At 38.2% G+C, this 26,262-nt stretch overlaps 1 protein-coding gene across 1 annotated transcript in view; it reads right to left on the bottom strand.

The window, feature by feature from the left end:
• RANBP3L (RAN binding protein 3 like) overlaps positions 1-25,530 on the bottom strand; it is a 44,190-nt gene extending 18,660 nt beyond the window's left edge. Inside the window, exons 1-5 of the mRNA XM_072824880.1 lie at positions 24,934-25,530; positions 4,715-4,773; positions 3,148-3,187; positions 2,589-2,666; positions 1,444-1,518 (exon numbers count right to left, since the gene is read on the bottom strand). Of these exons, the coding sequence (XP_072680981.1) occupies positions 1,444-1,518; positions 2,589-2,666; positions 3,148-3,187; positions 4,715-4,773; positions 24,934-25,024 (343 nt within the window). The 5' untranslated portion in view covers positions 25,025-25,530. The remainder of the gene's footprint in view (positions 1-1,443; positions 1,519-2,588; positions 2,667-3,147; positions 3,188-4,714; positions 4,774-24,933) is intronic.
• Between the last annotated feature and the right edge of the window lie 732 nt (positions 25,531-26,262).

Below are 26,262 nucleotides of genomic sequence, written 5' to 3'. Positions count from 1 at the left end.
TACTTACTGATGTCAGTGTATGTCTAATTTAAAATAATAATGAATCGAAGCAGTTATTCAGATAACTTAGAGCCATCCCTTCACTTTATGCACAAATACAATAAAACAAATTCTCTAGGATTAGGACCCCTTTTCCTCTTAATGTCTGTAACTTGTTAGTCAGGCTTAAATGGGGCCTATTGAACTTGAAAATATTTCTTCTGTATCTGAAAAGTACACATGGTACTCAGTCATATTTGGAATTATTAATAAGAATATAAATTCGTTAGTTTGAAAACCCTGTGGCTCCCGGGTAGAGAGGGATCAGTTAAAAGGAAGTGAATAGTTTTTGTTTTTGTTTTTTTTAATTTCTTAGTGGCAAGAAATTTCACATGGAAAAGGCAGCTGGTTGTTCAGTAGAAACAAGAACAAAAAGAATATAAATTTTAATTATTTAAAAAAAGATTTTATTTATGTATTCATGAGAGACACAGAGTGAGAGGCAGAGACACAGGCAGAGGGAGAAGCAGGTTCCCCGTGGAGAGCCAGATGGGGAACTCGATCCCAGGACCCCAGGATCACAAGCTGAGCTGAAAGCAGATGCTCAACCACTGAGCCACCCAGGCACCCTATAAATTGTAATTTTAATATAATGTTCCAACCATTTCAAATATTTTATAACGATAAAATATTTATTTAGCAAAGCACTACAAATTTCAAATAAAAAGAAGTAATGTTTTAATTAGTGAAAAGTTTAAGAGGAATCATATTCTAAAAAAATAAATAAAAATAAAAGGAATCACATTTTAAACTTTAGATACATTCACCTAAAGCATAAACTTTAGAATAAGAATTTAAAACATAGCTATATATTTTGAGTACTCTAAGTATATATGTGTAAATATATATATTTAAGGATTTAAATATATATATATATATATTTAAAGATTTAATTACTTGAGAGAGAATGAGTGAGAGAAAGCATGAGCAGGGGGAGGGGCAGAGGGAGAAGCAAGCTCCCCACTGAGCAGGGAGCCCAATGCTGGCTCGATCCCAGGACACTGGGATCATGACCTGAGCTGAAGGCAGACACTTAACTGACTGAGCCACTTGGGTACCCTTGAGTACTATATATATTATAAACTGTACAGATGAACAATAATAAGTAAAATAAAGCAAGTTATTTTATAAAGCTGTCTTATATAACATATTACTATCATAAACATGAATTCCTTAAAAACATCATCAAGTTCAAAATTTCTACCAAAAATAAACAAACACATTGCTTGGATTTGTGGAGTTGGAATTCATAAGGGATTCTTCTAATCATACTTTGCAAAGGCTTCTATTTTATTTGCCACTCACTACAATGCCAGCATTTTATAGTAGCTGAGTAGGAAAGCTCAACATTCGTGAGAATGGATTTTGAAAAGTCAGAGTGTCAAGCTCAAAGCTGTTTATTACCTGGCCCAGAAGGGGGGAAGGTCAGGAGGTTGGTGAAGGATGATGATCTCATTCGATTCTGGGACAAGCTTGATGCTAGAAGCAAATTGCAAACTGAAGTCAGTGAAGAAGTGGGGTTTTGTGTTTCTTTTGATTTGGACTTTTGCTGTTTCAGGAAGATTTCTATATCACTGATTTAGAAAATGTTTTGTATTGTTATCAATAGAAATAAAATGTGCCTATGGTGGGAATTATAAATTAATTTCTATTTGATTCAATAAATATTGGAGTGATCACCATGTGTAAGACACTCTATCATGCATGAAGACGACCTCAAGGAAGTCACATGGAAGAGACAGACATACACAGAGACAGCTGTATTACAAGGCAGAAGGCAATGAGGTCATTTCTTTTCTTTTCTTTTCTTTTTAATGCGGTCATTTCTAAAAGGAATTACGGAGTACTTTGAGTGTAGGAGAGAGGCAAACTAAGTTACTGATTTACTCAGAATACAGTATGTGCTGAAGTTCCTAAAGGGTTCTTTTCAAGGCAGACATCTATTTAAGTAGATGGATACTCAGGGAGAAATGACAGTTTCCCCTAATTACAAAGCTAATACATACTTAATGCAGATACTTTGGAAGCACAACAAAATGCAGAATGGGTGGGAAACCCCAAATCACCTGCACTCCCATTACCTAAGATAACCATTGCTGACATTATGGCTTCTGTCCTTTCAATCTTTCATCCAATGTTGATAAATTGAATTTCTATTTAGTTATTTGTATTTTTTAAGGATTTGTTATTTATTTGAGAGTGAAAGTGAGTGAGGGAGAGAGAACGAGAGAGGGAGCACATGAGCCGGGAGAGGGGCAGAAGGAGAGGGAGAAGCTGACTCCCCACTGAGCAAGGAATCAGACTCAGGGACCCGGGGGTCATGATCTGAGCCAAAGGCAGAGGCTCAACTGACTAAGCCACCCAGGTGCCCCTGATAAATTGAATTTTTAAAGTGACTCGCTGTACAATCCATTTTATAGACTGCTCTTTTCACGCAACAATTTATTATAAACGTGGGCTTAAACATTTCCCATTTGAAAAGTCTCTCAGTGCTTTCACACTCAGAGAAAACAGAATGGTGAACAGACAACACTCAGGGCTATACCTACCTCCTGGGGACTGAGGATGTGTAGTGTGCAAAGTAAAAGATGAAGACCTTACGCGCTTTCTCAGAAAACCATTGCATTCTGCAAGAAATTCAACATGATGAGTAAAATTGCTGACAATGACAAGCTATCCTCAACCAAAGGATAAACAGAATTACCTTTTGCTGCATAGATCATCATCTGATAACTCGTTAACTCCCAAAGGCCAAGTTTAAATGCTGGGCTTAATAGCTTGGTGGCCGTAGAGCTACAGGCACACCAGCCTCATAAGAAACAATGAGAAACAAGTGACTTCAGCAAGAAACTGCATGTGAATTTTGAGATGGTAAAGAGACTGTTTGGCGGGTTGAGACACAGGGCAATGGAGAGATGAGGGCCTTCAGCGTCACTAACGTCAGTGCTCTGGGGACTGGTGTGTCATCTCTCAAAACAAGAGCCAATTTGGTGTTTAAACATGAGAAAAACCATGAAGTTTTACATCTTGCCACATGCCCAAATATTTGTGCCTGTGTATTTTCCTTGTAGGAAGATGGGTTTGGAAATCCCAGAGGTAAGTCCTTACCATGTTCTGATGCTTCATAGGTGGAGTCCTCTGCAGGTCTCTGGAAGGAAACAAAGCTGCCAGTGAGAGCTGAGTGTTTGCTGTTTTTACAACAGAATTCCACCCTGTGGCTCCATCAGAGATTTCTCAAAAGCCAGGTCTGCTCAGCTAGGCCAGGGCGAAGCCTCTCACCCTTACTCCTTCACTCGCTAGGCACATATTCAAGACAAAACAAAGCCTCAGTAGAGCGGTTTTGTATTTCAGGGACTGTAGAATGCCTTGTCAGAAATTGTTTAAAAGGAAGATTTGGTGTCCATCGAAAGATGAATGGATAAAGAAGATGTGGTCTATGTATACAATGGAATATTCCTCAGCCATTAGAAACGACAAATACCCACCATTTGTTTCAATGTGGATGGAACTGGAGGGTATTATGCTGAGTGAAATAAGTCAATCGGAGAAGGACAAACATTATATGGTCTCATTCATTTGGGGAATATAAAAAATAGTGAAAGGGAATAAAGGGGAAAAGAGAAAAAAATGAGCAGGAAATATCAGAGAGGGAGACAGAACATGAGAGACTCCTAACTCTGGGAAACGAACAAGGGGTGGTAGAAAGGGAGGTGGGCAGGGGGGTGGGAGTGACTGGGTGACGGGCACTAAGGGGGGCACTTGATGGGATGAGCACTGGGTGTTATGCTATATATTAGCAAATTGAACACCAATAAAAAAAAAAAAAAAGAAATTGTTTAAAAGGAAGATTTGGAAACACCAGCTCTCAAGATCTGGAGCTGTTGACCTGGGGTGGAGCCCAGGAAATGGACTTATCTTTGACTGGGGCTTGGGGGTTGAGCTTTTCTTTAGTCAGTTTTGTGGGTAGGAAGGTAAATGACTTGCATAAGCAGAACCCAATAACAGGAAAATACCAATCAAGCTAAAGTGGAAAGCTACTAATCTTATCATTGGTCTTTCAAAGCTGGTGGTTTTAGTGTGATGCAGGTAGGGTCCTTCAGACCCCTTTTATTTTTTTTTAATTTTTATGTCTTGTATACACATTTAGTTTTATTGTAAGAAAGCAGCTTATACACTTTTCATGTTTAAAACTGAGCATCATCTTTCCTTTCTAGCGAAACAAAAAGAAAATTTAAAAATCAACAGGAACAAAATTATAATAAAGAATGTCAATTCCAAATAAGATCCGACAGGTTCACTTTTAAGTCAAGCATCCCAGTTTAGGACTTTACACCCAGTTGTAAGCTAGGTCAGTGGTGGAGACCCACGCGGAGTCTCTGCCCTGCTAACCTCTTTCAGTCCCGCCCTTTTCCAAGTCACTAAAAAACTCTATAATTTTGGTAAAGATGACGTGTTATTCATAGCTTCAACACAAGGCAGGCCTCTGGCCTCCCATTTTGGCCAAATTGCTACCAGTAAAAACCCACTATATAAATATTCTAGAGGCACAACTCTGCTAAGTGAAGAGCAAGAGGATAAACTAAGGCAATCGTATATCATTTAGCCTCACTAGCTTCTTGAAACAATTTTCTTTGCCAAAGTGAAAATCAAACAAAGAAAATTAGCTCGAGCTTACCTTAAAAGTTTGTTCTCTCTTTGCAAAAACAAATATTGGTTGAGCAATGACAGATTTTTCTGTACAAGGAAAAGAATAGGGAGAAAGTCAAACTATATTCGGACATTTCTAACACCAACTAAAAATATTAGAAGTTTTTTGTTTGTTTGTTTCACTTTGTATTTTTCCCTGCCTTTGGGTAAAATCCAAACTGTTTTTACATGGACGCTATAACTTCTGTATTTACAAATTATTTTAGCAGTTAATTACAGAAATAAGGACTTGGGGAAAGTGATAATAACGTGTTCCCATAAGCAGTGAGATCATCCCATTAAAAGAACACACTTTAAGTGTTTAAGGAAAACAAAGTATAATTATCTTCATTTACAATATCATTAGGACATAATGATTAACATCTTTGCTTTTAGAATGAAAAATTGCAAGGGGTGAAAAATCTCATCTAAGAATAGTTCTTCTACTTGAGTTGGATCTCAAGGTAAGAATGGTGGGGATGTATTGCATTCTATCCTCAGATTGTTCCAGAAATAATCCATATTTCCTTCATTAGAGCAGTCATATACTAAGCCATATTTTCAATATTTAGACTGAGAATCAGTCTTTTGTCTTCAGCCCTGCTGACCTCATGAATCTTTTATATTTTCCTCTCTTAGGTAAAACAACAGAGAGAAGCTCATTTACTCTAGGGTATAAATGAGTGATAACAGTTTAGCCACTCCAGAATTCTTAGGGAAGATGACATGTTTGTTAAAAGCTTGGGCCCTGGAGTTAGTTAGGCATGTGTAGCACTAATACTTGGGGGAAATAATAGGTTTGTAACTTTAGTTTCCTCATCTGAAAACAAAATGAAAATTATAATAGTACTTACCTCACAGAGTTTATATGATGATTAAATGGATTTTTAGATATAATTATTTATATTTTTACAAGACCAGAGAGAGAGAGAGAGAGAGAAAAAAAAAAAAGCTTTAAAGAAAGGATATTAAATAATGTGGCATGCCACCAATCTCCATTCCAAAACTCTTAGCTGACATTGCCAATTCATGACAACATTTTCTTTCTTTTTAAAATTGAAGTATAAATGACAACACTTTCTTAATGAGCCCAAATATGATCTCATAAGTCTCCCCATAATAGATTTCCAGCAGCCATTACCAATATATTGTCCTGGCACACAAGCCGAGGTATTTGCCATCCCTGGGCTGAATAATTAAAACTCTCACAGAGGAGTTTCAAGGAACTAGCAGACAATTACATTTTTTTAATATGCCAGGAAGAGGTTCTCCAGTTCCCCATAATCTAATCCCATAAGAGAGTATTCAATCTCTGCCACACCATCCTTGCCATGCTCCTGGGCCCTGTGAGCTTGGGTACATTCTTTCAGTCCAGTGAGATAAACTGCTCACTTTTTCATGCAAGTGCTTACCACATAGTCTGCCCTTGGAACCAAGTGAGCCCCAGCAGAAAATGCTCAAGAATACATCAGCATTCCCATCCATATTAAACTATAGTTCAACTTTTTGTTGCTTCCCTAACAAGCTCCTCTTCCAGCAATTACATTAGATTTAAGAAAAGAGAAATCTAGTGACTTTGAAAGAAAATAGTCTTCGTGGATGTTCAGAGGATACTTATGAATTAGAATTATAAATTTGCTCTTCTAAACTGGATTTAGGATAGTTCTGGCTAAAACATCATGATGAGGTCTAATCTGTGACAAAGGGCATGTTGACTTTCTTTCCCTTGATCAAAACATTCAGCTAAACACAGGCAAAAACAATCTTCCATGCGGCGTTAAGGAAGAAACCACAAACGGTTACTTGCAGCTTAGAGGATATATGGTAAAGTAAGTACATCACTTTTATTCATTAATTCAATGAAAACTTATTGAGTATCTTTTTTGTGCCAGCCACTGTGCTGGATGTAGGTATACATTGTCTGATTAAAGGCATATTAGCCTCAGCACAGTCACCTTCTCTTGCCCACCGACATTGTCTGACACATTGGTTGGAAAACAGAGACTTTCCATACCTCCTCCTCCCTCTGAGTTCTCTCCCCTTCTCCCAAGCAACTCTTTTGGCTCCAAAGACAATGCCCTAAGCAAGCATTTATCAAGCCACCGGGTCTGTAACAATTTTCTTACTTGACCCAGTAGGAAAATTTAGAAATAAAAGCAAGGTTCTTAGGATTTTATATTTTTAATTTATTCTTTTCTTTGTTGGCAAATTGAATTTAAATAAAATATTTAAAAACTTTAAAAAAAGAAAAATAAATTTATCCTCTTTTCTTTCTCATATATTCATTAATCAATCCATTTATTCAAAAAAGGTTTACTGAGGGTTGACTATGTTCAAGACACCATGCAAGTCAAGAGAGAGAAGACAAGTGGTACAAGATGAGGCTGAAGATGAGTGAATATAAACTTCTTTTTCTCCTATTTTAATATGTATCATAATTTCCCCCAATTTTAGATAGGTTATAAGGCCTTGTCCCTACCCTTTATTTCCATATGTTTAATTGACAGTCTCTGACAAACCTATTTCATCTAGGCAAGTAACTGGAGGATTTTCTCAAGGAATCATCTCAGAGAAGGAGGTTCAAAAGCATCTAGGGAGCCAAAAGCAGATCCAGAAGAGGAGGAAGGCACTTGACGTGGAGTACCATTGACTCAGAGTCCCCATAGGAGTGGGGGCAGGTATCGCCAGGGTCCCCAAGTGTCTGCTATACAGTTTCTCCCATGTAGAGTCCTGCAGACCGTCTCTTACTGCATTGCTGGTTTAGGGAAGGTGAAAACTGAGTCGTCCACGCTGGATAGAACCAGGCTACTCTGGGCAGAGCCAGAAAGGTTATAGAAACACTCTTGGCAGGAAAGAGAGTGGCAACAACCCCCCCTGCAGAGGGGCAGGCGCTGCCAAATGGGTCACCTCTTAATTGCTACCAGGACTGGAATTATCCACTTGGACCGCAGCCCTGGCAGGACTTGCATTTTCCTCTGCCTTTCTTCCTGGACCTATCCACATGTTTGCCACATCCTCCTCTCTAATTTCTTCTTGTGCACTGTCTTATCCCAGTCTCCAATACAGTTCTTTATGCCCCCATCCTCTTTAACTTGTGTCCGGCTCTCTGACTGGTCAAAGCATGGATTTTGGAGCTCTGATATCGAATAGTCCTAGAGTTGATTTTTTTTTTAATTACTCTAAGCCTCAGCTATTTCTTCTCTCTCTGTATATATTTTTAAAAGTTTGTCATGAGGATTGAAGTCACGTATGCAGATGCGAGCACCTAGTACACCTTCCTCTTCAAACCTGTTTGGAACAGAGCAGAACTTCTGTCTGTCTGTCTATCTATCTGTCTATCTATCTATCTGTCTATCCATTCTCCATATATGCACACATCTCTCTATACATCTAGATATTTACAGCATATTCCATATCATCTATTTATCTATCTATCTATCTATCTATCTATCTATCTATCTATCTATCTACCTATCTATCTATCATCTATCCATAAACATATAGCAATAGATCAGACGACAGGTTGCACGGAAGACATTCACTAAAAGTAAGATTCCCTGCCCTCCTCCTCTCCAATCCAATGGTATAGGCAGGTTCCAGTGACTCTTATTAGTTTGGGGGAAACGTCTCATTGTTCCTCAAAGGTCTTTCTTTTTCCTTTCACTCATTACCTTATTCTTACCGCTACTATTCTCAGTTCTCCTCATTGAGCTCTTATATCTCTTCTTCTTTTAATAGGAGCAAATTTCTGAATTCAGGCTGTGGCCCCTACATAGTTTTAGAGATTGTTGGTCCTCAAAGTGTGGTCCCGATAGTAGTCCTATAGACTACTTCGGGCTTCTGTCACCCGAGACCAAACTTAGGAAGATGGCAGTGGAGGCTCATGGAGTCAGTGACTAAACCTCCAGGTATTCGGAATTACCTGACAATTTGTGAGAGAATGGTTACTATTCAAACCACATACTATGATTATTATGATTCAATGTAAGGTGAAGTCAAGGGCTGTGCTGAGGACTTAAAAAGAAATCCCTGTAGTAAGGATATTAAAATATTGACATTGATATTGAAATCAGTCATTCAAATATTTTGCTTGAAGCAATTAAGATTTTTTCCTCTCTGATGCAAAAGTTTGTTTGCTGCTTTGATGTATCTGATTTCTGACCTTTTTTTTCTTGAAAAATGCTTTTAGAAAACGTCTCTGCTTGAAATTATTAAATGTTAATTTCTGCCAGGCAAAAAAATAGGCTGGAAGCATAAACTACATCAAAAACTTTGTCATGGTACTAAGATTCTTCAGCAAAAACCCGAAACATCTGAAGCTTCAAATCTAAAAATGAGGTCTTCTGTAGAAAATAACAGGCAAATCATAGCAAGTGACCTTAATCTCTGTATGGGACCCCAGAAAGAGGAGACACAGAGGGTCTGAATAATCTTGATTTTTTTAAAAAAACAACTCAACCTCATATTAAAATATTCCAAGACAGTTTTATAAGGGCAAGTTGCAACCCCAGAACATAAAGTGATCTGTGCCAATTTACAACGGAAGCACAAGCATGAGACATTCTGTAACTTATTTCCAGCCATACACAGAGGAGTTCTATAAAAATGTAAAAGGAATGAAATAAACAACAAATTACCCACCAATATATACAGATGTATGTCTTTACAGAGAGGATGGTAGGAACACAGAGTGACATTATTAACTGTGATGGAACACTCTTGGTTCTATTTTCTGAGATGCTGCATATGCTTTAAAGGTGAAGTAACCGGGACCCCAGAGAAACACAGAGGAACACAGAGAGTTTACATGGGAAGTTTCCAAGCTGATTCACAAAATATTAGCTCAACTTGAGAAACAAGATGAATGGACCCTCTAGAACGATTCCAGCCCTGGTTGTTGCTGCTGAAGTCATAACCAATTTTGTGTACTATAAATACAAAACTGTTGTAATAAACACCTAATATGAAGTAGAAGGGGAAAGCATTCACACTTTCAATTAACTTCTAAATTTTTTGAGATGCTTTAAGTTCTTGTTGAAAATGAAGCTATTAACTGCCCACTCCAAGAAATATAGCATTTCTTGTTTTGTTTTATTATGAGAAGCACACACTGGAGACAAAAAGAATTGACATTAGAATAGAACCAGAAAGCTATTCCTCTTCTCGTCAATGTTGGTAAAGAAATCACTCAATTTCAGAATGGGAATCATATCAGAATAGGAAATTAGAGAAGATGAGAAAAGTCTCTCTCAATCCACTAAAAACAACCATCACCACCCAGAGTTTATTCAATCCATCCGATTTTCTGAACTCATCCGCTTCTCATGCTGATAATCTTCAAGAGATCTGTTCATTGGTAAGGTTTTTTTTAAAGATTTTATTTATTTATTCATGAAAGACACAGAAAGAAAGAGGCAGAGACAGAGGCAGAAGCAGGCTCCATGCAGGGAGCCCAATGTGGGACTCGATACCAGGACCACGCCCTGAGCCCCAAAGGCAGCCGCTCAGCTGCTGAGCCACCCAGGTGTCCCTGTTCATTGTTAAGTTTTGAAGAGTCTAGACTCTTTCCTCCACTGTTTTGTACATTGGTCTAGATCTAGACACAGACCAATTTTGGAAAACCAAGGCAGAGAGATAATAAAAGTCTCTGGTGTGAGCAAGAAGCAAGAAGACTCTGAGGTTGTGTCATTTATAGGTCTTGCTACCATTCTGGAGGTAGGAACAAGCCCTGAGAATTCTGTGCTGAATGCACTCACCCAACGTCACCTCTAAACTGTGCTGCTTAATTTATCATCCAGTTATATGTGGTAGTGGGAGATAGCCAGTAAATTAACTTCATTTCAATCTTAGACTCTGGTAATTTGTAGCAGCAGTAATTCAATTGAAGAAAAATTATTATTTTTTAAAGTCATTTACTTCACTAATGTCTATATAAACAGAGAAGTGTACAGATTAAAGAACAGATCATTTTAATTAAATCATTTAGTATAGAACATCTGGCCAAATCACTCTGTCAACCAAAACATAATGGTGAGGAAAAAAACTGGCTTCATATTTTTGAGAATATTCTGTAATTGTCCCCCCAAAAGATATGGCCATCTTGTGCAGTGTGCTTTATATTTGGGGGTGATCGGTGACTTTTCAATAGATATCATAGCATACTTCCTTAAATTTTACTATTATTCCAGTGTCAGAATAGACCTATTTGAATTATTTCCTTTTTCATTCGTAAAGACAGTAGCCTCCTTATGATATGCGTATGTATGTCATGACTAGTCTTTATCCTTTCGCCTTTTGAAGTATTTAACTCAATATGACCTTAAGAAGTAGCAGAAAAAGTTAGACCTTGGTGATCTCCCAAGATGCTTCTCTTATCCACCAGTGTAATAGAAAAACTTAATTTGCATCACACATTACTTACTACAAAACAGATTTAAATATATCAGTTTTTGGTGACTAAACGAATGGCTACTAGGGACCAGAATGTATGGTTTTAAAAATCTAAGCTTTGGCAGAAAACAGACCTGGATTCAAATTCCATCTCCTGAATTTACTAACTACGAGCTAGGGCAGGTTTCCTCATCTATGAGATGAAGAGCATAAAGCATTCTTCACAGAGTTGTAAGGATTAAGTAAGGTAAGGTAGGCAATAAGCTGCTGCTCTTACTGCATTGGGGGATTTTCTAAAGGTAGGTTATTAAACCCTGTGCTCATGAGAAAAGAAAGGCTCTAAAATTATGGGATGTGCCCAAGGTCAAACAGCCAATACTTAGGGACTAAATAAAGCAAGCAAGGACTCTAAGTCTCGAGCTCCCCACCCAGCACCCCCAGCCCCCTAAAGAAAGCTTCCCCCCTTCTTCCATACCACCCCCCCGCCCTCCCCCCCACACACACCGCTTCCATTGTCAGTAAAATGACTATGGGATGGCTTCCTGTCTTCTGAGCTGTGATACGCCTGGGCTGCGATAGCTCTCCTGCTTCCGTGGTCTGTACTGTACCAGCCTCACTGAGACGTGATCTCAGACTGTGTCAGTCTCCCTACATGTGGGGTTTGCTCTCTGTAATCACTGTAAGATGCTTCACTTAGTCTCACTGTTTTCTGTTCACATTCTGAAGAAAGAGGTTTTTCGAGAATGTCATCAGACAAGTGAGAGCCTTGCCATCTAAAATCCCCATGTCGGGAGGCCTGGTGGCTCAGTGGTTGAGCGTCTGCCTTTGGCTCAGGTCATGATCCTGGGATCCTCGGATTGAATCCAGCATCGAGCTCCCTGCAGAGAGCCTGCCTCTCCCTTGGCCTATGTCTCTGCCTCTCTCTCTCTGTATCTCTCATGAATAAATAAATAAAATCTTAAAAAATAAAAAATAAAATCCTCATGTCAATATATATACTCAACCACTGATAAAATAACTCAGATGTATGTATTACTTTTGACAGACCATACCCACTTCTCCGTAATTTGGAGGTGCTATTTTATTTATAAATAAAACAGTTTTGTGATAAGGTTACTTGTAATCTTTGATTACTCGAATACTTTTACCAGCAACAAGTGTGGGACTTCTGGATTGAGAATACCAAAAGGGGCTGTTTGTTTCTTTCTCGACACTGTTCCTTCATTTATGCCCATGGGGTTATAAAGATGGGGAATGTGTCCTAGGATGTGCTTGGTCAACTTGGTACCATTTGGAAATACATATTTCATTTGACAGCATTTATAAATCACATATTTTCCCCTCAGAATAACTTGCAGTGTGAAACTGCTTCCATATGTTAGAAATGGGTCTCTCCATTTTGCTGAGGGAGGGGGAAGAGAAATATAGTCTAGGTCCTATGACATGTTGAAGATTAATATTGAACAGGCACATGCACAGGTTTAAAATGGTATCTTTTTATTTCAAGTAATTCTCCAGTGTTTCTGTGCTGCTAAAATTAAAGAGGTGATTTTGACACAAAGTATCCTATTAGTAAGAATTAAGTCACTCTTCACATAGGCTATTAATAAGTCAATATGGCTGAAGCATAGCTTGGTACGTTGAATTCAGATAAATTTAAGCTCTTCCTCTTCAGTAAAGAAGCACACTATTTTTAAATCCCTTCATGGATTCCAAGGACACAGGCCGGATGGAGAAGTTTGATTGCAACTTCTTCTAATTCCAAATCTCTTTTCCTTAAACTTATTCCTCTTTGAGCCTTTGAGCAAGCAGGAGAAAAGGCTCCTTGTTTTCTTGTTTCCACAGGAATAAATGGATGTTATTCCCCTGAGAACAAGACCTTGGAGGCCTAGGCCAGAAGAAAGGAGCAGAGCTGCCCACCCAAGGCGCTCATAAACCCAGAAGGCCTGGGCCTCATTCTCTTCTTGGGAACTCGCAGAAGCCGGCAGGCGGGCTGACGTCCCTGAAATGCCCCGCTGGCCCTCAGGAATGAGCTTGAATGAGCAGGAATACAGTGATGCCTGCTGCAGACACCTTCTTGAATGGACTTAGAGCTAATTTGGCAGAAGTATAGGCCAGGTAGCAATTTGTAAAACTTCCCAGAAACGTTTTGTTCACCATGCTACAAGAGACAAACTTACACTTTTCAAATTTATGTGACTTGGAAGATTCTCAAGAAAACAGAGACGAATCCTTTAAATTTATTCATTTTTCTCCTTCAAGTTTTCATAATCATTGAATTATCATGACAAGTCGGGATGGATTAGAGGAGATACAGTAATCAAGTGATTTAAATGTTGTTTTTTGGTTTTTACTGCGGAAAATATACATAAAATTTCTCATTTAACTATTTAAAATGTACAGTTCAGTGACATTAAGTATATTCGCACTGAGGCATAACTATCACCACCATCCATCTCGAGAACTTTTTCATCATCCCAGACTGAAACGCTGCCCACGAAGCACTAACCCCTCATCTGACTGTCCCCAGACCCTGTAACCACACTCAGCTCTCTCATTCTATGAATCCAACTGCTCTAGGACACCTTGTGTAAGTGGAGTCATACAATATTCATCATTTTGTATCTGACTTATTTCTCTGAGCATAATACCTTCAAGGTTCATCTATGCTGGAGCATGTATGAAGAATTTCATTCCTTTATAAGGCTGAATAAATATTCCAGTGTGTGTATGTAGCATATTTTGGCCCTTTTTTTTTTTTTAAATCAGCTTTTTTTCCTTTGCCTTCTCTTCTTTTCCTTGTTCTCATATTGGCTGCATATTTCTCTCTAGCGCCCGGTTCCTTGCCTCCTCACATTTCCTGTTTCTCCTTCCTCGCCCCTTGTATACTCATCATTTTCTCTACATGCTTAATATTAGGATTATTATACAAATAAGTACTCTTTCAACGGGTATTCTAAATGAGATAAAATGCAAGTTTATCTTGTCTTAATTTTTTTAGCCATTTTAGGTCCTTTTTCTTATGCTGGCCCTTACATGATAAAATTCTCAGACATAGAAGGAGTACAGTACCAGCTTTTTGCCCTAACTATAAACTTTGAGTAAGTCACTTCTCTCCTCTGATTTTAGTGTTCTGGTGACGATCAGTTGGCCTAAGTGGAGTGTGAAGCTCTAGTATTCAGTGATTGAGGAATATTAACCACTTGGATGAACTTTGAGGGGGATAAGTCATGATTTATTTAATAAACATTATGTGCCTGGTATGAGCATGGTCATCAACAATAACAATATTTTGAATTTAAGCCTTAAAATGTGAGAAATATTTACAAAGATAGAAAGATGTTTGGCACCTCTATTATGGTGTTTTTTGAAGATTTGGTTTCTAAATCTTTGTTTTTTTCCCTTTATGTTTGTAGCTGGAGTTGTTTGCTACGAGTCCCTTAAAATCTACTTTGCTTTATCCTACAATCACTTCTACTATTTAAATTTAGCTTAGTCAATTTTCAGAAAGAAAAATGGCAAATAATATCAAAACATTAATCCATACTTGAGAATGAAGTTCCTTATGTCAAAGTTGGTCTTGTTGAAGAAACAGCTCCTCATAATCCGTGGCACTGGTATAAGTCTTACTCACACTCAGTTTATAAAAACACACATACACACAAATCATTATCTGTGCCTCCATTTCTCTGCAAGACAACTAAAGTTTAACACAGCCTTAGACCTAAAACACCCATTTCCAAAAAGAAGGCTATCTTCCTTGCTTAACTCTGTCCTCTCCAGATGGTCACATACCTTCTTGTCATGAATTACCTCCTTTTATGAGAGCAAGAAAGGTTGGTGCCAATTATTTAAACCAGTCATTACAGATCCCTACCTGAGAGGGACAATCAAATTACTGAGCTGTAGTGTCTGGAGGTCTGGTAGTTTCTCTGCATCTGCTGAGGGAAAGGAATTTGTGTCCTGTTAGCCTTGGGTTCTTTTCAGACATGAAGCCCATCTTGCACTGATACAGGACACTTACAAAAGTCTTTCTTCTTTCTCCTGTTCGAGTATATAGGTCAGTTTGCATTTCCTCCGTTAGAGTTTAACCTCTGTCTCCTGGACAAAGCCCTTTTGCTGTGGCTCTAGTTAGTATCAAAAGCCACCTTCAGACTATCAGCTCTTGCCAGTAGTCTGGATCTTTCTCCTATGACCTTGCGCTTACTTATTGCCCATCCACACAGGGTGAGTCATTTGATCACTAGGTAGAAGGAAGACGGGTATTTACTGCATTTTGAATCCTGACTTTTGGATGTTATGCTAGTTTTACCAGCAGATTTCATTAAAAAGCAACTCAGGTGTGAAACTTACCTTGCTTAAATGTTAAGATTTCAAGTCAAGTTAATGATTTAATATAATAGTTGAGCCAGCACTTTGAATAGAGTCTTCAGTTTAAATAAAATAACGAATGATAATAATGGCTCTTACTTAACCCCTTTTTAATTTGGAGTTTTGGACACTTCTTGTTTCTTTTGTTAAAATCTAAATCATTTCTCCAAGGCCATATCGGCCCAGTTCTAAAAGTGGTACATTGCTATCTTTCACACTTTGTGCAGTGTAAGAGATGGAGACCATGAAGCTATTTAGATTTAAGTGAAAACCACTAGCCTGGTAAACAGGCCACTTTATCACCTTATTTGTTTTAGAGTCAAATACACCCTGTTGGGAGACAGTTGGATGTGGTGAGCAGTTTATATAGAAATTGATTGCTGACTTCAATAACAACACCTTTTAAACTGAACCACAAACTGAGTTCAAGGGCCAGCCACCACACAGATCATTTTCAGGTACTTAGTTGAGCATCTATTTTGTGCCCCCATAAGAGGAAGAGACCATGGGCTAAAGCACAGGCTCTGGAGTTTCTTAGGTTAGGATCTTAGAGAAGACCCCAGCTATGACGTCTTGATATTATCTACCTCACAGGACTTTCATAAAGAAATGAGCTAACACATGCAAAGTGCTTAAAACAGTGCCTGGCATATGACAAAATGTGATTTGTTTATAGGTGACATGTTAGCACCGTGCTTGTCCTGGTATAAACCCAGGCAACTGCTCCCAAAGAACTGTTACAACACAGTTGAGGAGACAACATCAAAATGAATGAAAGAATTAGGGGCAGTCGCAGAATCTTGGTTTTGAAAGGATCTTATAGGCCTCCTAGTAGAACTTACCATCTGAGGTGTCTAGAGCATCCTCAATAGATGGCCTTCTGTAACACAGCATACGGATTAGGATGGATGCTATTGCCAGAGGTTACCAGCCTGTGTGCAGCAGCACCCTGCTATCTAAGCTACATGTGTGCCAAGATTCATCCCATAGGGCCAGCCTCTTGTCTTCAACCCCAAAATGTCGTACAATCTCAGATTCATCTATGTGGTTACGTGTATCAGTAAATTTATTCCTTTTCTACTACTGGGTAGTATTCCAGTTTACGGACATGCCACAGTTTGCTTATCCATTTATCTGCTTATGTACATCTGGGTTGTTCACATGTTGGAGTTCACAGGTATACAATCTACTATGAACATTACTCTGCAAGCTTTTGGTGGACCTGTCATTTCCATTTCTCTTGGGAAAATACCTAAGAATGTAATAGAGGGGGCAGCCTGGGTGGCTCAGTGGTTTAGCGCTGCCTTCAGCCCAGGGCCTGATCCTAGAGATCCGGGATCGAGTCCCATGTCGGGTTCCCTGCATGGAGCCTGCTTCTCCCTCTGCCTGTCTCTCTCACTCTCTCTCTCTGTCTCTTATGAATAAATAAATAAATAAAATCTTTTTTTTTTTTTTAAAGAATGTAATAGAGGATCATAGGGTAGGCATAGATTTAACTATAAAAGAAACTGCCAGACTATTTTCCAAAGTGGTCATACCACTTCACAACAATAAATGGGACTTCTGGTTGTTCCATGTTCTCCGCAACACATCATCATTGGTGTTTTTAACTTGAGCCATTCTAGTGGATGTGAAGTGATCTCTCACAGTGCTCTCTCTCTCTCTTTTTTTTTTTTTAAGATTTTATTTATTTATTCATGAGAGACACAGAGAGAGGCAGAGATTGAAGCAGCCTCCATGCAGGGAGCCTGATGTGGGACTTGATCCCAGGACTCCGGGATCATGCCCTGGGCCGAAGGCATGTGTAACCACTGAACCACCCAGGCGTCCCTCTCACAGTGTTTTTAATTTGCATTTTTCTGATGACTAATTATGTTCAGCATTTTCTGATGTGCTTATTGGACATTTGTATAACCTTTTTCTAAAGTGTCAGATCATTTGCCTATTTTTAAATCAAATGGTTTATGCTGAGTTCTTTACATATTCCGATTACAAGCTTTTTTTTCAGATCTATATATCACAAATGTTTTCTCCCAGTCTTCTCTCTTTTTTTTTAATACTTTATTATTTGAGAGAGAGAGACAGAGATAGTGACAGAGATAGCAAGAGCGAGGAGTAAAGGGAAAAGAAGGCTCCTCACTGAGCAGTGATCTAGCATGGGGCTAGATCCCAGGACCCCAGGGTTCTGATATAAGCCGAAGGCAGATGCTTAACTGACTGAGCTACCCAGGTGCCCCTCAGTCTTCTCTTTTCTTGTATCAATAATGCTATCTTTTAAACAACAAATAGTTTTAATGTTTATAGTCTAGTTTATTATTTCGTGTCTGTCTAAAAATTATCTATTACAAATTTGTGAAAATATTTTCCTATGTGTTCCTAAGCTTTTGTGTTTTCATATTTATCTCAAACTAAGTTTTGTGTGAGGACGGTAACAAGGTCCATTTTAAGTGACATCTTTAGCCATTTGTTCCAGAGCTATTTCAAAAAATACCATCTTTTCTTTCTTTGAATCATCTTAGTATCTTTGTCAAAAATCAATTGGCCAAAAATGAATGTGTCAATTTCTGGGCTCCCTCTTCTGTTTCAATAATCAATTTTTTCTCCTTATACCAATATTACGCCATCTTGATTATTATGGCCTGAAATCCAAAGCATAAGTTGCCACCTTTGTTCTTCTTTTTCAAGATTCATCTAGCTATTTTAGGTTCTTTGCATTTACTTATAAATTTTAAATTAGCTTGTCAATGAAAAAGAAAAGTGTCTGGAGGAATTTTGATTGAGATGACCTTGACTCTTTAGATCCATCTGAGGAGGATTGATATCTTAACAATATTGAGCCTTCCAATTTGTGTATTTAGTTCATCTTCTTTAATTTTTCTCTGCAATGTTTATTTGTTTTAAGTGTATAGGTCTTGCACATATTTTGTTAAATTAATACTTAAGTATTTTTTTATAAAAAAGGTACTACTAAAAGAATAAAAAATTTCAATTTCCATTCATTCTTTGCTAATATATAGAAATACTTTTTTTTTTTTTGTATATTGGCTTTGTACACTGTTATCCTGTGACCTTGGTAAACTCATTTATTAGTTCTACTATTTTTTCCTAAAGTAGATTCCTAAAGATTTTTCTATACCGAGTATCATTCATCTGTGAATATAGTTTTTCTTTCCAATATGTGAGACTTCTATTTCTTTTTCTTAACCTACTACACTGGCTAGGACCTTCAGTCCTATTCCATAATGTTGAATAGAAGTGCTTATAGCAGACATCCTTATTTTCTTCCCAATCTTAGTAGGAAAGTATTAAATCTTTCATTGATAGTGAAAGTACTATGTTAGCTGTCAGTTTTTCAAATATATTCTTTATCAGGTTGAGGAAATTCCCTTCTATTCTAAATCCTTTTAGAGTTTCTGCATGAATGGCAGTTGAAAAAAAATTTTTTTGCATCTTTCTGGCACAGCGTTAATCATAATATTCCTTTATTATCCTTCTAATAGCTATAGGATCTATAATGACACTCTCTGTCATTTCTAATAGAGGTAATGTTTTGTTTCCTTTTATGGAAATTAAGAGTTTATTAATTTCATTAAAATTTTCAAAAAACTAACTCTTGGGAATCAGAGATGAGCAGGATGTTTTCTTCTAGTTTTGGTTTTAGGAAAAGTGAAAATGAAGGTTGTTTTGTCTTTGCTTTTTTTAAACAATATTTTATTTATTTATTCATGAGAGACACAGAGAGAGGCAGAGACACAGGCAGAGGGAGAAGCAGGCTCCATGCAGGGAGTCCGATGTGGGACTTGATCTCGGGACTCCGGGACTACGCCCTGGGCCGAAGGCAGGCACTAAACCACTGAGCAACCCAGGCATCCTGGTTTTTACTATTTAAAGTTCATATTCAGAAATTTAATTAGGGCTGGCTTTGGGCAGCTCTGGCTTTAAAAAATTTTTGGTAAAATACAGATACCATAAATTAGCATCTTAATCATTTTTAAGTGAGCAGTTCAATAGTGCTAACTGCATTCACACTGTTGTGCAACCAATCTTTAGAACCTATTCATCTCACAAAACTGAAACACTATAACATTAAATAATAACCTCTTATTCCCTCTCCCAGCCCTTGGCAACTGCCATTCTGCTTTCTGTTTTGGTGAATGACAACTCTAGCAATCTCATATTAGTAGAATCATGTAGTATTTATCTTTTTGTGACTTGCTTATTTCATTTGGCATAATGTCCTCAAGATTCATCCATGCCGTAGCATGTGTCAGAATTTCCTTTCTCTTTAAGGCTGAATAATATTTTATCATATGTATACACCACATTTTGTCCATCTATTCATTTGTCAATGGACGATGGGTTGCTTCCACTTTTTGGCTATTGTGAATAATGCTGCTAATGAGCGTTGGTGTAAAGTATCTATTTGAGTCTCTGCTGTCACTTCTTTTCGGTTTATACCCAAAAGTAAAATTGTTGGATCACGTGATAATTCTATTTTTAGTTTTTGAGGGACTGTCATACCGTTTTCCACAGCAGATGTACCATTTTGTATTCCCACCAACAATGGATAAGAATTCTAATTTCTCCACATTCATGCCAACACTTGTTATTTTCCAAGTTTTTTTTCTTTTGATAGTAGCCATCCTAATGAGTGTGAGGTGGGAAAATGAAATTTAAGCCATCACATATATTTTCCAAATCCTTATATATATATGGCCATCCATTAAGGAGTTTTCAATGGAAAGGACTCCTGTAGTGGGTGGGAGCTTGAATGTGATCAAATCTAATAGAATATGAACTCTCTCCTTTCTAATTATTTTAAAGTAGTCTATATTTGTTTCCACCAATCTGTGCCTTTAAATGTGAGTAAAATGGTTTTGCAGACAGAACAAGACTCCTAGTTGGTGATCTTACTGATGTTCTGGAAGAGTGGTATAACCTGACTCCACGAGGACAGAACTCCTGTGCTCAGAGCCTTCCCACACCTTGCCTTATGTATCTCTTCAGCAGGCTATTCATTTACTTCCCTTATAATAAAATGGTAATAAAAAATACAGGGCTTTCTTGAGTTCTATGAGTCATTTAGCAAATTTTAAAACCTGGGAGAGTTGTGGGAAGCCTTCAATTTGTAGCCATGCAGGCAGAAATGCAGGTGGCTTGGAGACACCTGAAATTTGTGGCTGATGTTTTGAAATGATCAGTCTTATGAGACTGAGCCCTCAACTTTTTGAGTTACTAAGTCTGGATAATGCCAGAATTGGATTAATTAGTAGCACACCCAGCTGGTGTCAGAACAAGCAAATTCAGAAGGAATCTCAATGCATCTTGAGTATTTGCAGAGAAGATCCTTTGATATGAATCAATGAAGAAAATTAAACATTGTAACATTAGGAATAATGGATTTTACGAGTTAGCTATATATAGCAGAAAGTAGGCCTAAATAACTACATAACCTTGGAAAAATCACTTGACTTTGAGGATTCCCAGTTTTCACATCTTTGAAATTGAGGATAATGCTGCATTATCCATTAACAATGGCTGAACATTAACAATGGTTAACTTTATGTGTCAACTTGGCTGCACCACAGTGCCTGATATCTGGTCAAACATTATTCTGGATGTTTTGTGAGGGTGCTTTTGGATGAGATTGACATTTAAACTGATGGACTATGAGTAGAGCAGATTGCTCTCTAGGATGTTGGTGGGCCTCGTCTAATCAGCTGAAGGTCTGGACATAACAAAAGACTGACCTGCCCTAAGCAAGAAGGAATTCTACCAGTAGACTGCTTTCGGATTTCAACCACAACGTTGGTCAGCTCTTTGCCTGGGACTATAGCCTGATGGCCCACACAGAGGATTTTGGACTTGCCAGTTTCCCAATTGTGTGAGGCAATATCTTAAAATATATATTTTTTTATTTTAAAAGATTATTTATTTATTTGAAAGACAGAGAGAGAGAGAATGCAAGTACAGGGAGGGGCAGAAGGAAAGGGAGAGAGTCTCAAGCAGACTCCACACCAAGCTCGGAGCCCCAGTGGAGGCTCAATTCCAGGACCCTAAGATCTTGACCTGAGCCGAATTCAAGTCAGACACTCAACTGACTGAGCCACCCAGGTTCCCCTTCAATAAATTTCTATCTTTATCTCTGTCTCTGTCTCTATCTATCCACACACATACACACATACACAAACACACACATCCTATAGATTCTGTTTCTCTGGAGAATCTTGATTAATATACTACCTCACCTGATTATTGTAAGAATTGAATAAGGAAATGTATTGAAAATTGTGTAATTTTTAGCCTACAGCATTATAAAACATAAATCTGGGATCCCTGGGTGGCGCAGCGGTTTGGCGCCTGCCTTTGGCCCGGGGCGCGATCCTGGAGACCCGGGATCGAATCCCACGTCGGGCTCCCGGTGCATGGAGCCTGCTTCTCCCTCTGCCTGTGTCTCTGCCTCTCTCTCTCTCTGTGACTATCATAAATAAATAAAAATTTAAAAAAAAAATAAATAAATCTGGTTAAGTTTGCCTAGTACATACAGTAATGTGTACTGAACTTTGTTGAAATTTTGTAGGTATAAATCAATGTTTACAAATATAGTCTCAGATCAATGTTATAGATAAACGGATTTGAACTCTCACAGAAGCTATCAGACAGCAACAGTTAGAGAGAGGAGCCAGCCTACTGACCTTTGGTTCTGGACTATATTGAATCTGTTGCTGTAGAATATAAATACCACGTAGACTGGAAACCGTGGCTTAGTTGGCATGATTCAACTGATGTGCCCAGTGACTGGCACAGTGCTTTGCATAGTCATTGTTCAGATAGCTGCTAAAGAATAAGTGACTTTTATCTAAGTGATCATCCAAAAAGTAGTTTTATAACATAAAGCGCTTTAACATAGAGCATGGAGGGTTAGAAAGTATATACATGTTGAATCTGGTTATGCCGTCTCAAGAGTTAAATGTCAGTTAATTATGATCTATATGTTAACTTAAAAAGCTGGAACCTTGGTGTGGCTGAGGGTAGGCCAAAACCACAAACTCAGAATGCTTCCGTGAATAAATCCACAGCTGGACCTCACTCTCTGAAACTAATGGCTTTGCTTTCTTGGAACTTCGCTAAACTTTGCATAATAGCAAGGTGCAAATATAGCTTGGAGGAAAAACCAAGGCCACCATACTCAATGAATACTTTTAAACTCTCAAACACTAACTAGTATGCTATTTAGCAGCATAGCAAACACTGCCCAGTGTCACTTGTCAATTCAGACCTCTCAATGACAGTTCTTGCAGCAGTCAATGGCCAGTCTGGATCGCATTAGCATACTTTACAACTTTATGGATTGTGGTTTATGTGGGCTGATATTTTGAGACTCGGTTGTGGAAGAATATGGTTGCTTTCAAAACATTCTAGGCAAAAGCTTCAGTATGAGTAAAGAGACCAGACTTCTAGTCTTGTTGGTATTTTGGGAAGTATGTCATCATAATGATTTTTCCAGTGTCCTCTGGTTATGGCCAATAAGAGGAGAGAACATTAAGACAGCCTGCTTTAAATTAAATCAACAGCGGGATGGTATTTCCGCTTATAAAATTGGGGGAGATTTTTAAAAATAATGCCTAGTACTACTGAGAATATACCCCTGAACTTCTGATTGGAGGACCAATTGGCAAAAAAACGAACACAAAATCTTAGAAACATACATATCCTTGACCTCACAATTCCACCACTAAGAATGTATCCCCCCAAAATAATCTTATCTCTGCAATTATTTACCCATTAGCTTATGTGAAACACATGTTGCTTGTAATAGTGAAAAATAAAAATAAAATATCTAATCATAGAGAACTGCCTAAGAAATTTGTTATATCCATATAAAGGAATAGTATGCAACTGTTAAAAATAAGGTTGTAGAAGAATATATGATGACATGGAAATTTGTTCATAATCAATTATTAAATTAAAAAGCAGTTTACAAAACAATGACATATGAAATAACTCTATTTAAAAATCAAGCAAAAGAATACGTTGTACATATGCACAGAAGCAAAGGCTACAAGACTATACATTAAAATGTTAATAGCAACTATCTTTGGGTGATGATTTTTACTACCTCCTTTATGCTCCCCTAACAAATTTTATATAATAAATATGTTAGGAATTGGAGGGGGGAGGTTACTTTAGACATTTAAAACAAAATGAAAAGCCAACAAAAAAACCTATGATGAATTAGGGTTTACTAATTGAAGGGCAAGAATTTTACAGTGCTGTGATTAAACCCTGGCACATTCCAGGACTTTACATCCTAAGGCAGTTAGTTTAAAATAACTTATATAATCCCTGATGATACAGAATGGTCCTAAAAGTTTTTGCTGTTTCCATTTATTATATTTTCTATCCACACTATGCCAAGCCTTGTGCAGCATGAGGTCCAGGAACTAATGCAGGGAGGTGGCCTGACAGCTCACGCAAATGTCAGCACACAGATGCCACCTTGGAAACGGGAGGTTTTAGCCTGCTAGCCAACACTTTCCATTCCACTAAAATCTAAAACTATGTCTATGGAAAAGTAAATAAAAAGCTCTTAGCCTAGATCCATACATAGACAGATCCATCAGCAGCTATTGAAGGCAAGTTAGAAATATCTGAGGCCATTCTTAACCTCTGGGGAGTGATGATGTCATCTATGACAGCACCCTGCCTTTTTCTCAAGTGTCCCTTGCTGTCAGTGACAGAATGGATTGGAGGGATGATCTTGTCTACTCATGTCAACCATCTGCCACTAATTGATGCAGCTGGGTAGTGGATTTGAAATTTTAAAAAGATTGATGGTGAAAATGGCTGCCAGGTAGATAGTTTAGTCTGAATGAGCACCCATCGTGTGAAATGCGACACTTTCCCCTGCCTGGCTCCAGCTGTTCCTACATTATAACAGGGAAAGAGCCAAGAATATATTTATTTTTCCCACAAACAAACGAGTCAGAGATCCAGGCAAAAATTAGGTTTAAACTTTAAATCCAAAAGTGTGACATTAGTGGCAGGACGGGGAAGATAGTTCCAGGCTAACTTAAAGCTGGTGTCAGCAAATTCCCTTTGTAGCTGATTCAGCTTTACCTGGATGGGTATTTTGAATTACCCAAGGCTAGTATACTCTAGAAAAATGACAGTGGCCAGAAGTTTAAGCACATAAACTTCATAATGACAAGTCCAAAGAATGTGCATTCTTGATAGTCTCCCATAGTCCTTTAAAACCAATAGTGAATCCAAGTTAACTCACCCTTAGGCATCACTATTATGCCTATTCTCAGAGTTAAAAAATCAAATATTGTAAAGCATTTCACAACCAGGTTCCCCAGGTCCTTCCCCAGCCTACCATTCTTCCTGGAGTGCAAATGGCCAGGAAATCACTGAACACATAGTGCATTAGCCTGGCTGACTCACCTTGCTGTCGCTGGTCTTCTGGAAACTTCAGTTTACAGGTGGACAAACTGTCAAACAGGTGGCTGCTGCCTTTTCTTTGTATAGTAGACATGGTGCTGGCAATATGGCTGTGGGTCCAGTATCACTGGGGCATTTCCTGCCCTTGGTCAGTTACCTAAAATGATCTTCACCAGATACCCAGAGCCACAGAGGTACATGCAGATCCTGTCCTTGAGTGTAAAACATTTACTTCTCTAATAAACTTCCAAAGTGCTTCCTGGTCATGGTTCTTGAAATAAATATTTGCTAGCATAACTTCCCCTACATATAAAGATGCCAATTCGTTTGGATAAAAACACAACTTAATTCTTCTTTCATTTCAGAGCACTTTGGAGCTTTCCCCTTATAATGTAAAATCCTACAAAATAACTATTTCTAACCAATTACAGTTTTTGGCAGTTTTTGACATCTGCTGACATGAAATCTAATGCCTCTGGTATTTAGAGAGGACTGCTAGAGTAATAGACACAAAATTTTTAAAGTGCTGCTGAGTTAAATCAAGTGATTCCTAAGCCTGGTCTGAGTTACCCTCCGTGACAGCTGAAAGTGAACAGTTCTTAAGGGAAGCTGAAGGAGGAGGAGCCGAGTGAGCTAGGCTGATTAGCATAAAGAGGCAGGCAAGAAATGGCATTGGAGTTGCTTTGAATAATGGTGACCAAAGCAGGGATTCTAAAAGGATGCCCTGATGTTACAGTAATTACATATCTGACTTTGCTACGTTGTAATTAAAACAAAATATCAGAGCAGGGGTTTATACTGCATGGATACTCATTTGTATAGGCAACATCTAAAGGATATAACAGAACTGGTAATGAGCTCATGGAAATATACTGCTGGAACTTTCAGTTTCTGTAAACACCTCTGAGTCTTCAGAAGCGGGCAGTTATAGAGCAGCCTGCCTGCCAATGCAACTATTTGGAGTTCTGGAAGACAAATAAACACATTAGACATCTTTCCAGAAATCTATCTCTGTTTCCCCTTAGACTATTTCCACTTCCAGGTCATAAAACAAAGCTTTTTCCAGTTTCCTTGTACTGAAATAGCATATTTCATTGAAAAATTCATTGAAATAATAGAATATTTAATTACTGTTCAAAGAACATACCCTGAACACATTTCATATAACTTGGAAGCCTCCTACCTCTGAAGTTGTAATGAATGCTGGTAGATCCTGCCCTTCAAGATTCACAGCTCTGTAGATTTTTGAACAAGTTAGGGGGGGCCTGGAACGAAGGAGGAAGGCAGAGTGTCCAGCCTCAAAGTCTGGGTGCTGCAGCTTCCTGAGCATAT

This window comes from Canis lupus, chromosome 4, assembly GCF_048164855.1.
Source record: "Canis lupus baileyi chromosome 4, mCanLup2.hap1, whole genome shotgun sequence".
Taxonomy (NCBI): Eukaryota; Metazoa; Chordata; class Mammalia; order Carnivora; family Canidae; genus Canis; species Canis lupus.
This window is presented reverse-complemented; position numbering and strand designations above follow the sequence as displayed.